At 38.0% G+C, this 14,984-nt stretch overlaps 4 protein-coding genes and 1 pseudogene across 5 annotated transcripts; 3 read left to right on the top strand and 2 right to left on the bottom strand.

Annotated features, from left to right (window-relative positions):
* Positions 1 to 5: 5 nt before the first annotated feature.
* On the bottom strand, positions 6 to 3,352 carry LOC104723671 (uncharacterized). The gene is made up of 5 exons (XM_010442058.3): positions 3,113 to 3,352; positions 998 to 2,827; positions 696 to 903; positions 418 to 605; positions 6 to 331 (listed from the first exon to the last, which is right to left on the bottom strand). The coding sequence occupies exons 2-5, from the start codon at positions 2,820 to 2,822 to the stop codon at positions 243 to 245; spliced, it is 2,310 nt and encodes a 769-aa protein (XP_010440360.2). The 5' UTR covers positions 2,823 to 2,827; positions 3,113 to 3,352; the 3' UTR covers positions 6 to 242.
* LOC109127300 (uncharacterized) lies at positions 2,985 to 3,350 on the top strand. Its single transcript, XM_019231892.2, is given in 2 exon segments — positions 2,985 to 3,151; positions 3,153 to 3,350. Coding segments are annotated over 2 exon segments (252 nt in total). The 5' UTR covers positions 2,985 to 3,097.
* Positions 3,345 to 5,666, top strand: LOC104723672 (uncharacterized). The gene is made up of 7 exons (XM_010442059.2): positions 3,345 to 3,629; positions 3,798 to 3,974; positions 4,060 to 4,135; positions 4,241 to 4,336; positions 4,504 to 5,020; positions 5,095 to 5,230; positions 5,334 to 5,666. The coding sequence occupies exons 2-7, from the start codon at positions 3,858 to 3,860 to the stop codon at positions 5,526 to 5,528; spliced, it is 1,137 nt and encodes a 378-aa protein (XP_010440361.2). The 5' UTR covers positions 3,345 to 3,629; positions 3,798 to 3,857; the 3' UTR covers positions 5,529 to 5,666.
* A 616-nt stretch (positions 5,667 to 6,282) lies between these two features.
* LOC104723673 (large ribosomal subunit protein eL27x pseudogene) lies at positions 6,283 to 6,967 on the bottom strand (annotated as a pseudogene). Its single transcript, XR_015573917.1, has one exon. The product of XR_015573917.1 is annotated as a large ribosomal subunit protein eL27x pseudogene (transcript).
* A 2,314-nt stretch (positions 6,968 to 9,281) lies between these two features.
* LOC104723674 (protein PAT1 homolog 2) lies at positions 9,282 to 13,695 on the top strand. Its single transcript, XM_010442061.3, has 5 exons — positions 9,282 to 9,807; positions 10,160 to 10,305; positions 10,392 to 10,448; positions 10,633 to 10,708; positions 11,011 to 13,695. The coding sequence occupies exons 1-5, from the start codon at positions 9,753 to 9,755 to the stop codon at positions 13,065 to 13,067; spliced, it is 2,391 nt and encodes a 796-aa protein (XP_010440363.2). The 5' UTR covers positions 9,282 to 9,752; the 3' UTR covers positions 13,068 to 13,695.
* The last annotated feature ends 1,289 nt before the right edge of the window (positions 13,696 to 14,984 follow it).

A 14,984-nucleotide genomic window follows, 5' to 3' on the forward strand; every position in this document is an offset into this window, starting at 1 on the left:
AGGCATTTGGAAGTGAATATATATATGTCAAACATCTGGACAGAACAACCTGACAATAAACACCTAAGAGGACAATGCATGAGGGGGAGTAAGAAGAAGAAAGAATACTGAAACGTCTTGTACAAGAACAAATCTAAATGAGTAAAAAGACTCTAAAATTACAAATCAAACAAACCCTATGACTACAAACAGCATCCTCTGAGTTAGAAAAGAGCCGCCGCCGACCAAGAAGCTTTTAGACATCACGTGAATACCTTCTCTGATGTGTTTGTATAATAAACTTCATCTCTCTCTTCCTTGTCTCCCTTGAATATCTCAGCATCATCGAAACCTGTACACATTTTTTCAACTTTTTAAAACCTCAAATCTTCTCAAAAAGAAACAGATTGTATAAGGATGATGCTGAATCTTTTTTACCTGGACCCAAGTCTTCAGTATCATCCATGATGTGTACTACTTGATTCCCATGAATAGGCTCTAGCAACTTCCAGTCAGCACTTCCATTCCCTTCTACACAAGCTTGGTCTCCGGAAACCCAGTCTTTAAGAACATCCATCCTGTTGTGTGATAACGGGTCTAGTGTGTCATCCTCGCTTACATGACCCCTAGAGGAAACAAGAGAACCGTTAGATCTTTCCTTTCTTACTCCCTGGAAACTAAAGATTTGGCTGATAAGGACAAGATATACGACTTACAGTTGTCTGAGGCGCATGTTGTACTGAACAAATACAAGATCGCTGAGCCGTTTTTGCTCAATGGAATTAGTCGATTGGTATTTTTGTTCGACAGGTATCTGGTTTCTCCTGGAGCTACTAACTGATGAACTGCACGTCTGACTAAGAACACGTACCGCAAAACGTGAGAGGTTCAAGCAGCTTTCTCCATATGTAGACCACCACTCAGCTAAGAACCAAGCATGTAAAGAGAGTCCAAGTTAGAGAAGCACAAATGAGATTTACACAAGAAAACAAAAAAATCAAGGAAAATTAAACCATACCAGGAAGCATTGTGTCCCGAGCTCTGATTGCCAAGTTTCTTCCAAAAACTCCAGTACCAAATTTGTAGGAGGCTAACTCCTTGATGATTTTGTCTTGAATCTTGTCGTCAGGAACCAGTTTCTCGACGCAATCGAGCACCGATATACTAATCTCACTACGCATTTCATCGCTGGCGTTATAATAGAATTTCGGGTTAAGAAAGAAGCCAGCAGCAACCAAAGGAGTATGCTGTTGTTGCTCCCACCATCGATCTATAATTTTCCAGTATACCATGTAATTCTCCCTGTTAACCAGATGTGTTTTGATTGCATCTTTTGCTCGGTACATTGCTGCATAGACATACCCCGTTGCAGGCCTCTTTTCAGAAGAAACTATTCTCAAAGCCCGCAAAAGAGGACCTGTTAAATGGTTCACCAACTCTACTGCCTTCCAAAAGGCTTCATCAGTGATGGTATTCATCACCAACCCGCTTGGTTCTTCCGAATATGAACATTCATTCCACTCTGTCGAAGTAACCATAGCCTGAAGATTGGATTTGAGTTCGGCTATTCTACCCAATGTAGCAAAATTTGAGGCAGAAGTGCTAAATGCTGGCTGCAGGATATCATTACCCGAAGTAAATTTCCACATCAAGTTCAAAACACCACTACGGTTGTAAATAAACCTTGTGATAACTCGAGCCTGTTCGATAGTCTCGCTTATCCAGCCTAGCTTCCCAAATTCCTCAAGCATCTGATCTATGCAATGTGCAGCACAAGGAACCCAATATAGAGAAGGATACATATCCATCAGCTTTTTCCCAGCATCAATGTAGTGATCTTCGCATTTTGTTATCACTTGAACAACATTGGTACTGCCAATTTCTTCAACCAGCTCCCTAAGTAGCTCAAACAATTTATCACTAGAAGATAATACCTCAGATGCCTCCACGGATTTCAGAAAGACTACCTTTTCTGGACAGTAAACCAAAAAGTTAAGGACTTTAAAGCCTTTATCAGAGTTCAATTCCTCAACCAAAAGGGAACAGCCTGTCCTCTTCCACATTGCTTTGCATTCATCAACTTCTTTAGTCATTTCCTCTACAGAATCCTTCAGTATCCAACCTCTAAGGTCATCCTGAGTGGGAGCAGATACACCGAATCCTCCAGAGGCAATAGCATCAATCATTGGTTGTAAATTAACAGAATTTACTGCATCAAAATCAGCTCCAATGCCAAACAAGAACCGTCCGATCTCCATATGAACTGAATTCTCCTTATCTCTAAAAGATGGGTGCACAATGTTCTTCACACTACTAATCGCCACGGGAATCAAATTATCCATGTCTCTACCAATCAGGTCAATATTGTTGCTCCCACTACCATTCTCAAAAACGTTCTTTTTACTCCTGTAAGTTCTCTGCTTTGTTCTGCCACTCATCACACTCTCGGTTTGCACAACCACATCCGAACTACCAGGCGATTTAAAATCGTCATTCACATCAGACGGAAGCAACAGCATTTCTCCTTCAATAGGAGGTAAAGCACCTACAGACAAAGGCTCTGAACTGGATTTTGGTCTCTTCCTCTGTCGTCTCACGGTTCCATCAATACACTGCTGCAAAAAGAGCCTCACATCTTCAGGGACTTGGTCACAGATCGTGCCTTGTCCCTTCTTACCAGCTAAATGTTCCTTAACCCTAGTGATACCTCCACCTTTGAACATTTTCCTACAGTAGAGACACCTCATCTGAAGTCTATCACCGTATTTGTAAATTTCACAATGCTTCCATGCATTGTCTTGTTTCTGCGGTGTAAGAGCTACAGGTTCCAATTCCGGATCCATAAAGCCTGTACTCATTCAACAAAGAAGAAGAAAAGGTAGAGACTTTGTTAACATTCTCAAAGAACTCAAGGAATAAACAAAGCCAAGATCCTCCAATGATCTCAAATTCTGATAATATACAAAAGCCACATTGATTGAACCATTCAAAAGCAAATTCTAAAAACCACATGCACCCAAATCTCGGCTAAACTACACAATTCAGACAGAAACAAAACAAACCAAAACCAAACAGAAAAAAAAAAAACGAACCAGTCAAATTTGTTGTACAAGCATTGATGAAGAATACGAACCTGTTCTGGTTTGTGGCCGGTTACAAGAAATCGGTTTCGTACAAAAGTGATAAAATTCCGGTACAGTAGCTTCGGTTCCGGGGAAGAGGGAGCTAAAACCAGCCGGAGGTGGAGATTTCCGACGAACGGCGGAGGGAATCGGAGGAAGATAAGAGGGATGCAATGTTTGGGAGAAATTGACCCGGCCCGATTAGGGTTTGCAGAAATAGGTTTGGCAGCTTTTTTCTGGTTTATATGAATGAACCTACAAATCGGGCATCTCAATCTTTTATTATGACGTCACCCAATTTGTTTTCCGTTTTTAACATTTCGTTATTTATCTTTTTAATTACATTACTACGACATCGTTTGGTTTTTAGGGCGTTTTCTGATTAAACAACGTCGTTTCTTTTTTTCTCGACGCCGTGTTCTATTTCTCCGATTAGCGTCGGTCGTCTTCTCAGTCTTTGATCTGGTTTTTGTTTACTTAATCTCTTCTTGTGGGAGAAATGTCTTCTTGATTGAGACAGCATCAGAGGTATGTGTGTTTCTTTTGTGATTGATCAAAGTTCAGAAAGTATTGATAAGAAGAACTTGTTTGATCTACTTCTAGAAAAACTCGTGATTTTGGGATTGTAGCAAGAAATGAGTGGGCATTGTATGTGTTTGAATATTAATACTGTAGTTGCTGAATTGAAACGTGTAGGTATATGTACTTTTTTTTTCGTTGAGGCATTTCGTCGAACAGATAGAGGACGAGTTTAAGATGGATAAGCTTCTTGAGAATCATCAGTTTGCAACGCATGCCATCGCTGCCTCTGCTTCTGTCTCGTTAGGAACTGCTCTCGCTTATCCTCTGGATACAATCAAAACCATTATCCAGGTTTCTTCCTTCAACAAATTTGTATCATATTCCTTTCTATCACTTAGATTCTGTGGGGGTTTGATTTCAACATTGAACTGTATAGGTTGGTTCAGGACCCAATAAGAAATTAGGCCCCTTTCAAGTTGTGAATAGAGTTCTTCGCTTCTCTGGCTATTCAGGTTTGCACAATTTACTCTTTTTTAGATTTCAATCGTTTTCTGATTCTGCATCAGGCAAAATGGCATATTCTTGATTGTTTCTGGCTTTTTTGGACACCAATGCAGGTCTGTACAGTGGTCTTGGATCGTTAACTCTAGGAAGAATTTCAGGTGTTGGTGCAAGGTTTGGTGTCTATGAGATTCTAACAGCTTTCTATAAAGGTATTGCACAGATCCCATGTCTCCTTTGTTGTGTCTAAATTCGAGAATAGGACAATGCCTGATGGTAGTACGAATTTGGTAGCTGAATTTACCCGTTTTTGCTTGAGTGGAACGTTTGTCGTGAAGAATCTAAGGAGTACTTCCTATATGAATTCATTTTGTTACAGATGGTCGACATGATAACTATGTGAGTGTCGGTGAAGCTTTTCTAGCTGGGATGGTGGGAGGTGCAGCAGAAACAGTGGTAACTTCTCCATTTGAGCTAATCAAAGTCAGAAAACAAGTGACTGCTGCATCACGGGCTCCAAATGCTGCCGCTGTTGCAGAGACTGCACCTGTTTCACCCATGATCACCAAATTGCTAAGAAGATACACTCTTGATGTAAAGTCATTGACACAAACAGTCAGTCTCTTATCCGTCTTAAATCATAAACATCCGAACATGACAGCTGCTTTGCAAGAGTACCCGTGGATGATGACTGGAACAGGAAACCCGCCATCAGCCATGGATGTTAAGAGACCTCTCGATGTTGCATCACTTGAAGGATATAGATCTTTATGGAGGAATCTACGTTCAGGTCTTATAAGAGATTGTCTTTATGGAGGAGTGTTCTTTTCAACATGGCAGTTTCTTCATGAGGCAATGGTCGGTTGGAAAGCTGTTGGAATGAATCCTTTGCCCAGGTACTTAACTCTCAATCTACGGAGTTCTGAATCAACTTGAAACTTTATTGATTCTGCAAAACTTGTTGATTCAGTTCTGTAGAAGAGATCGGACCTTTATCTCCGGTAGCAATTAGCATTGCAGCTGGGATTTCTGGTGCCGTTGCAGCTGCGGCATCTCATAGCTTTGACACAGCAAGAACACGTGCGCAGTGTGTAATATTGCCGAAGGTACAACAAAATCTACCCTTGTTATCTTACAAAGAGATATTATGAAACTCAAAGCTCTGTTTTCACTTTCTTTTATGTCTGGTTTTCTATTGATTTGTGACAGTATACAGCAAAAGAGAGGAAGTTTCTGAAATGGAATAAACCTGGAAAGAGATTAGAGAGATGGACAGGAATACATCCTACAGATAGAAATCTTCTGTTCCGAGGTATTGGGATAAGGATGGCTCGAAGCTCTCTTGCATCAACGGTGATCGTTGGAAGTTATTACTTAGCTGTCGATCTATTAGTTCCCAAGTGAAATCAGACAAAGGCTACGAATATGTCTTGTATTGATCATAAAAGATAAACAATACCTCAATTTTGTTTAGCTTGCGTTTGTAGTACAATAAAAGAGAAACATTTGTATTGTTATGCATCAAATATACTCTTTTAAGTATCTGTCCCTAACATTAACAATTAATCAACAGAATAAATTGGTTGTAAGCTTAATTCTTTGTATTACATTTGCTGAAACTATTCACAGAACCCTTACAGTCTGTTGAATGACAATACAAGTTGGTAAGCGATCTATGCATGCACAGTATGACTCTAGTTAATAACTTTTGTCATTGCCATAACCAAGATTATGAACACAACCTTTTGGCAAGAGATATTCAGAATCGAACAAAATCAAATAAAAATGTGACAAAAGGTTACTAGATTCAACATTTTGCAAACACATTTGCTGATTCTAGAATTTTAGTAGAAGCTTAAACAAGGGAGGGAGAATGAATGACATTTAACTAATGAATGATTCAAAACCATGTATATGCCAATGAGTAAAACCAATCTAAGTTCCCTGAGGTTATGTGAAACTGGAACATTTCTAAGGTTATCATTTTCAAATAATAACAAAAATGTATCAATTTCTAACCGAGATAATGAACAAGATTCTTCGAATGAATGATCTAGAATCTAACATAATCAACCAAAGAAATGACAAATTCCGTATAACATAAGCAGATACTTCAATGGAAACAAATATGTAATCAAAATGCATTAGAGAAACAGAATAAAAGGCAAAATCCATAATCGAAACTCAAAACAAAACGTCTTACACAATCCAAAACAGGTTCCACAATTTATCACCATAGGAAATGAGAAACCCTAGAAACTAAAAATTCGATAACAAAAAGCTCAAAAGCGTCCTTCGTCGAAATCGAAATTTCTCAGAACCTGAGCTTGGTGAAGAACCATCTGTTCTTGCCAGTCTTGAACCTCTCCTCAAGCTTAGCCTTGGCCTCCTTAAGAGCAGCAACCTTCTTATCCTTGGACTGAAGGGCATCAAGGGTCGCCACTTCCTTGAGATCCACGTCGAGTGTGTAACGCGTAGGCATCAGATGCTGGTAGTTAACGAGCTTGATGAAACACTTAACCCTAGATTTCTTGGCAGTCTTCTTGGCTGAGTCTTTGCGGATGACTTTGCTCGGGTACTTCTTGAGCCCGGCGACGAGGCAGTGTCCGTAGCCACGGTCACGGGTACCGTCGTCGAAGGATTTGACGATGACGGCTTTCTTCCCGGCGTAACGTCCTTGAAGAAGGATCACAGCCTTGTTCGTCTTCAAGAACTTCACCATTGTTGAGCTTTGATGCTTAGATCTTTCTCTGGTTTCGTCTCTCTCTCTCTCTCTGGCTGCTATGAACCCTAAGTGGCGGATTCTATGAGAAATGCGGCTTTAATAGTGATCCCAGAAACTCTTTGTGGAGAGGACTGAGAAAAACCCTAGCACCTCTTATTGGGCCGTTAGTCAAACCCATTTCTATTTTGGGCTTTATATTGTTAATGATACCCGGCTCGTTGAAATGTGAATTTCTTTTCTTTTTTTCCCTTTTCGCATAACATTTTAACGTTCTCTCTCTCATTTTTTTTCTTTTCTATCAAATTCTGTTATCAAATTTACTAAATTTAATGTCAATTTTCGAAATGTAGACATTCAAACGTGTCTACTTTTTTTATCGCACTAGATTTGCCTATCAACGTACGTTCGAAAACTCTTCTAACAGCAAGTTGATAACTTTTGTGTGTGCTTTCTAATTGTGCTTGAAATGTGTCATATAGCTTTATAATATTTAAAAAATGGTATGCTTGACTTTGTAGCCCCTATGATTATGGAGTGTGAACATCATCAATATTTACAAATCCGTAGATTGATTACATATCAATTTAAAAACTTTGCGTGGCCGGTTACATCAAGTCTGCGCAAGTAAGTGTAGGTGTCATATATATTTATATAGTATAGGGCGTTAGAATTGTGTATAATAAATACAAATGACAAAATAAGATCAAACTGAACCGACCGAATGAAATCCATTCACATGGACCATAGAACTTGTCTCTCCCAGTTATATTTTATTTTTTTAAATATCGTCCATATGCATTTAATTTTTTTGTTAATCTATTAATATTCATAACTAACTTATTTGGTTGAGTTTTGAACAAGTAAAAGCATATATAAAGTTGAAAAGGAGAAAATTTGTTCGAATCATATAAAAATATCATTTTGATTAGTATCATATTGTGTAGTAAGTGGATGTGGTATCTATAAAGCTATATCAACCAATTTTTTTGGTTTGTTTCATAGTTATCCAAAACAGTTACACACATAAACAAATCAGTTGTGAAAATTTTCGTTAAAGTCTAGTGGTTAGCCCACTAGTTTATTTAAGCTGATCAAATGTTAAGTGTTTGGTTCCCAAATTACATATGCTGGTGAAAACAAATTCGTTGCAAATTTCTTTTTTTTTTGTTATTCGAACAAAAAATCGTTTAACAGTAAATATGTCATCTTTTTATTTATTTATGTTTAGAAAAAAAAAAGAATAAATAAATGTTACTCTAATCTAGAGATTTCTAAGTTCAAGAACCAAACCATGAGCTAACTCATTTCTAGTGTGGTTGAACCCAATTCTTTGTTTGAGTATAAAAAATCGATCTTTTGTTGTAAACTTTTTTGATGTTATACATATATAATTGTTTTTCGTATTTCATAAATTAAACTAAATTTTTGTATTATGAACTTACTGTAATTACCGTGTATTGTAAAATCTTATAGTATATGTTAAACATTTTAAAAAAAAATCAAATGTCTCTATATGCTGTATGAAGTTCGATTCTTAGCAGAGAATATGTTACGAAAAAATATAAAATAAAATATATATGATTTATCATTTAGTTGTTGATTGATAATAACAAGACTCAAGGTAAGGCTATAATGTTTAGGTATTCATAATAACAAGGGTTGTCAAAATTGTTAGTTCAAATTTCTATGTCTATGTTGACAAAAATCAATGTTTTTTTTTTGTCAATCGATTTCATTTCTTTTAGACCTGAACAGTCGCATACAAGGGAGAGTCTTTTAAGATCGCTTTTGCTAATTCATCAACTTTCTTATTCTATTCTCTAAAAATAAAACAAAAACAAAATTCTCGAAAAGTAGAGGAGATAGCTAGGATATCATAGAGAATCTCATAGAGCTCTTTGTGCGGAGTCTTCGATTTGATGGCTTCAATCAATTGGGTCGAGTCTGAAGCTAATGAGAGTTTTGAAAAACCTAGAATTGCTGCATATTTCAGTGCTTGGAGAAATGCGAGTCCTTCTGCCAAAAGTGGTGATCCCACATGTTCATTTGGACGGATTCGGAAATCTCAGTATTCAATGAGCGATCTGAGAAGTGTCATCTGGACGGACTCAGAGATCCGGATATTCAGTGTCTATGTATGAATATTCTTTATTTTATAACTGTCGTAACTGAGATTTGATACATAAATGAATATCTCAGTAAATTCATACTGATTTTAGCGAGACACCCGTAGCACATGCCGTGCATCTAAACTTCTTTCGCACCAACCAAAAGCTAAGACTAGACAATTTAAAAGAATACAAAGAGGGTTTATTCTTTAATAATCACTAATTTTAGTAAACAATTATTAATTAATAGAAAGTTAAGAAAAAAAATGAGAGAAAGTAGAATATTTACTTTATATTTTTTGTCAACAGAAGAGAATTTTTTTCCTTGACGACAAATGAAAATAATTTTTCTAAAATTTTCCTTGCGAATAAGTTATATGATTAAACTTAACTCACCACAAAAGAAAAGTAGAAAGAAAAGAGAAAATAAAGCAAAAATGACAGAGATAGCCATAAAAATAAAATAAAAGGAGAAAAGAGTAGAGGAGAGGATTTGTTCGGGCAAGGAAGGTCATTGATGTGTCAATGTTACGCACAGCGCAGGGAAAGAGAGCAGATAATAATAAAAGGCTCTCTCTTTCTCTCTCTCTCTTCTCTAATCTTTAATCTCTTCTTTTAGGGGAGAGGAGAAGAGAGGTTTCCTCTAATTCCCCGGAGAATCTGGAGCTAAATCTTTTCACTTACCTTTCTTTTAGTTCCTTGACAAGGAGTAGTAGCAAGAAAACCCTTTTGGAGGAGATTCGTTTGTGTTTTCTCTGTTTCTCTGTGTGTTTTTAGCTGTCTTAGTATTTGATCATGGAGAGATCTGGTTCTAAAGATTTCTATAACTTCGCTCGGACGACTTCTTCAGGTTTACTTCTCTCTTTTCTTTCTTTAAGCTCTCTCTGTTTCAAATCGAGTAAAGTTTCTTTCTTTGATCCGAGATGTGGATGATTTAATTTGCTTCTGATTTGGTATTACTTTTAGAAACTTTTTTATATACATATGTTTGATGTAACAGAGGAGATGAGTTTTCAAGTTGATCTAGAACCTAGAAGATTTACTAGTTCTGCTTTTTTGTAGTGTCGTTCCAAAGCATGAAATGAAATTGAGATTTGTTTACACTGAGAGCTTTTTAGTTCTAGTTTTAATTCCGGTTCAACTAATTTTTTCTTGGTGACATGTGTGTGATGAAAACGGTTGTTATTTTTTTTCTTGTGCAGATAATAAAAGTGCTCTTTTTGACGCATCTCAATATGAGTTCTTTGGTCAAAGTCTTGAAGAAGTTGAATTGGGTGGTCTTGATGAAGATGCTTCTGTTCGTGGACATGTCGATGATGAAGAGTATCACTTGTTTGATAAAAGAGAGGTAATGGCTCAGTTGGGCTGTGTTCTTGGATAGTTATATTTGAGATAAATGGATGATTAAAACAAACATTTCACTTGTGGTTTCAGGGTGCTGGTTTAGGATCTTTTTCTGAGATGGATGATCTTGCCACAACTTTTGCAAAGGTTAGCATAATTTTAGTATTATTCGCTGAGAAATGCTGTTAATTTTGATACTCTATTATTATCCTTTTGTTATCATTTTTTTAATAGTCTCTCTTGAGATAAATCAATCTGTCTTTCTCAGCTTCTTATTCTTACTTGTTCTCTACTTTACTTATCTTATTTTTTTTGGTCTTATCTTGTGTAGCTGAATAGAAATGTTACTGGGCCCAAACACCTTGGAGTAATTGGTGACAGAGGATCAGGGTCCTTTTCAAGGGAAAGTGAGTTTGGTTTTTACTGTTTACTTTCAAGAGTTTTCTGTAGCTTGCTTTATTTTCTTGTTCTTCTATGGTGACTTTTTCTTCTTCTTGAACTATGCAACTGAGATTAAAAACTGTGAGCTTGTACTTTTAGATATATACTCTATGGGTTCAAAAATTTGATGATCTTATCTCCCCTATATGGAGGTGATGGTTTGGTTTTGAGAGATGAGTTTTGGTTGTTGAAATGATGATTTTGGTTCTCTATATGCCATTAACTCAATTCATTACAAGCTTTTTCTAAATAGTCCTTTTATCTCCAGGTTCCACTGCTACAGATTGGACACAGGATAATGAGTTCACAAGCTGGTTGGACCAACACACGCTTGAAGAACAAGCTCAGGAAGCTAGTTGGCCTTCACAGCCACAATCATCTGCCAATTCAAATTCTCTATACAGGACATCCTCATATCCTCAGAAGCAAACACAGCTACAACATTACAGTAGCGAACCGATTATTGTACCAGAATCGGCGTTTACATCTTTTCCTTCGCCTGGCAAACGATCACAACAGTCTTCACCGAGCCATATTCATCGTGCTCCTTCTCTTCCTGGTGGTAGTCAGTCGAACTTTTCTGCTCCAAATGCATCTCCTCTGTCAAACACGACTTACCACCTTTCAGGATTGTCACATGGACAGCCGCATTACGGTAGTAATTTGGCTAGATATGCCTCATGTGGTCCTACTCTTGGTAACATGGCGCAACCTCCTCACTGGGTGACTGACCCTGGCCTTCTGCACGGTGACCATTCGGGGTTGTTACACAGTCTGGTACAACAGCAGCATTTGCAACAGTTGCCTCCTCGGAATGGTTTCACTTCTCAACAGTTGATATCACTTCAGCAGAGACAATCTCTAGCTCATCTTGCTGCATTGCAATCACAACTGTATAATTCCTATCCTTCACCATCACAAAAAGCTCCTTTTGGTGTTGGTGAAGTAAGGGAACACAAACATAAGTCATCTCACAGAAGTCGGAAGAACAGAGGCATCTCCCAACAGAACTCGGATTTGGCCAGCCAGAAAAGTGAAAGTGGATTGCAGTTTAGATCAAAGTACATGACTTCAGAAGAGATAGAGAGTATTCTCAAGATGCAGCATTCCAACTCACACAGTAGTGACCCTTATGTCAATGACTATTACCACCAAGCTAGGCTTGCCAAAAAGTCAGCCGGATCAAGAACAAAGCCTCCTCAGTTGTATCCTTCTCATTTGAAGGATCACCAATCCCGGTCCCGTAATAGTAGTTCAGATCAGCAACCACAAGTTCATGTGGATGCTCTTGGAAAGATTACACTTCCTTTTATTTCCAGGCCACGAGCCTTACTCGAGGTTGACTCTCCGCCTAGCTCTGGTGATGGAAGGTCTGGTCATAAGGGATCTGAAAAGCATCTGGAAGATGAACCTCTTGTTGCAGCTAGGGTCACTATTGAAGATGCTTTTGGAGTTCTTATCGATATAGTTGACATTGATAGGACTCTCCAATTCAACAGGCCACAAGATGGAGGAGCTCAGCTCAAGAGAAAACGACAGATCCTGCTTGAAGGATTAGCAACTTCACTTCAACTCGTTGATCCCTTCAGCAAAACAGGACAGAAAACAGGATTGACCGCCAAGGATGATATTGTCTTTCTACGCATAACGACACTTCCCAAAGGTCGGAAACTGCTCACGAAGTATCTACAGCTTCTTGTACCTGGTACTGAGATTGCTCGTGTTGTCTGTATGGCTGTATTCCGCCACCTCAGATTTCTCTTCGGTGGTTTACCGTCAGATAGCCTTGCAGCAGAGACAATAGCTAATCTTGCTAAAGCAGTTACGGTTTGTGTTCAAGCAATGGACCTCCGAGCACTGAGTGCTTGTCTTGCAGCTGTTGTTTGTTCTTCAGAACAGCCACCTCTCCGTCCGATAGGAAGCCCTTCAGGTGATGGAGCATCGGTAGTGTTGGTATCTCTTCTTGAGAGAGCTGCTGAAGTAGTAGTAGTAGTAGTGGCGGCAGTTCCACGTGTCAGCAACAACTCGAATGATGGACTCTGGAGAGCTTCGTTTGATGAATTCTTCTCTCTTCTTACTAAATATTGCAGGAGCAAGTATGAGACAATCCTTTGTCAGAACCATGATAATGCAGCTGATGTGTTGGAGCTAGCTATAAAGAGGGAGATGCCTGCTGAGCTTCTACGTGCGAGTCTACGTCATACTAATGAAGACCAGAGGAATTTCTTACTGAACTTTGGTCGTAGAGCATCGCCAGTTAACGAGTCAACAACAACAACCCGCGCAAGTGGTGGTCAGGTCAAGTCTGAATTTGTGAGGGGTTGAAGTTTTAATAACCATATAGGAAACAATCATGGGCGGTGGTGTGAGTGGCTGGTGTAGAAAATCTTACACAGGGCTCAGGTGATAAAATGTGTTGTTCGTTTAGATTGGTGCGTTTTAGTTGTCTTTGAACTTCTTCTTTTAAGTTCCTCCTTATGGTGGTTGAAAGCTGGGGAAAAGGAAAATTGGAAGTGGGAGTTGGTAAAACCGGAACTGAATTCTCTCCGGGGGAGCTGTATTTTTGTTGCTCTGTGATGGGAAACTCCTTATCTGTTAGGACTCATTTAGGGTTTTAGGAGTTTGGAAGGAAACTAGTGCTTGTGACCCCTGTATAGACTGATGGTGAATGGTGTATGATGATGCTGATGGTGCTGCTTTAATGGTGATGTGATGGTCTTGGTTTGATGATGTGATGGTGATGCTGATGAATGGTGGTGGCGTAGCTAAGAGGTCTTTTGTTGTCTTAGCTTCTTCTTTGTGGGTCTGTTTGCAGTATGGGCATTGTAATAATAAGGAACGCAAAGTTTTTTAAGACGTTGTTTCTATTGGATCATATGTCTCGAATGTATACTTCTGTTATTTTGTAAGAAGTTGAAAACTTGAAAATGTAGTTATGCTTTTTTTATGCAAAGCTCATGTCTCCTTATGAGTCGCTCTCAAGCTGGTAACATCAATAATTATTAAGAAACATGATAATTGAAACACAACTTTGAATCCGGTTGGGATAAGTTACTTATATTCTAAGTAAGACAGCTCTAAACTAAACCAACGAAAAAACTGGAATGGTTGTTATGGACAGTGAAGCAAATGATAACTTTGGAAAATGGTAGGAATTAAGACACGTGAAGCACGTCCTTTTCAAGTTTGGAACTGCTCACATGCCACGTGCACTTTAGCTGTCTCTCCTTTTCCTTTTTTTCTTCTTTTAATACAAGAAAAAGACATGACCCAAACCGAGATATGATGAGCAGATGAGGTCTTTATGTTTGTCTGATTTTTACTTTTGTTTTCTGAGTTTTGTTGTTTTTTTCTTACATGTACTTATGCCGTAACGAAATGGCTACACTACATTGTACTTTTACCTAACTGACTCCTTTTACTTTATTTTGCATTTTTTTTTTTGACGGCGACGACTCCTTTTACTATTTGTCCTATTTCTTGTCTATATTTACCAAATGACACGTGAAGCATGTTTTCGAGTCCTCATTGGTTAAAAGACTAGACTGAATGCTGAGATCTACGAGTGATATTTGCATTTGTTGATCAAATATATGTATAGAAAATATTTTCTAAATGCATTATATCTCATAGTCAATAATTTGAAAATTAATTACTTGCAGATCCACCATCTAAGGATCGATCCAATGGCAGCCACGATACCAGTTGTTATTACTTTACGCAATATATAATGGAAAATTAAATAAACTTTATATATAATGTATTAGTGTGTGATTTACAAGATTAAACAAAGACTTTTACATAAGAAAAAGTCTCTTAAAAGTTAAAACAATAGATTGAAGTCGATAAAAAAAATTAGTAGAGGTTTTATTAGCATTTTTCTTCGTCATTTCCAGTAGCGGAGCAGCCGGAGCTAGAACTTATGCTTATGGGAGTGAAGACAATATTAAAAAATTATAGGGGTCCATTCTTTATTGTATTAGAGTCAGCTTAAGGTTTTTTAGCCAAAATTAACTCAATTTCAAAATATTATGGGTATTTTATGACCTCCATAATCCTTAGCTGCCTTCGTTCATGGTCATCTCGTTTATTGAAAAAGAAAGTAAGACATAACAGCATAACATAAATTAAACTATAAATTAATCATCAGAGATAGAGTCAAAAAATAATACTCGTGTCGAAGTGGAGATCGCCAGACATAGAACCGACCAAAGGTGCTGAGATAGCTACTGATGTTAGAGA

This window comes from Camelina sativa, chromosome 12 (genome assembly GCF_030686135.1).
Source record: "Camelina sativa cultivar CO46 ecotype springtype chromosome 12, ASM3068613v1".
Lineage (NCBI taxonomy): Eukaryota > Viridiplantae > Streptophyta > Magnoliopsida > Brassicales > Brassicaceae > Camelina > Camelina sativa.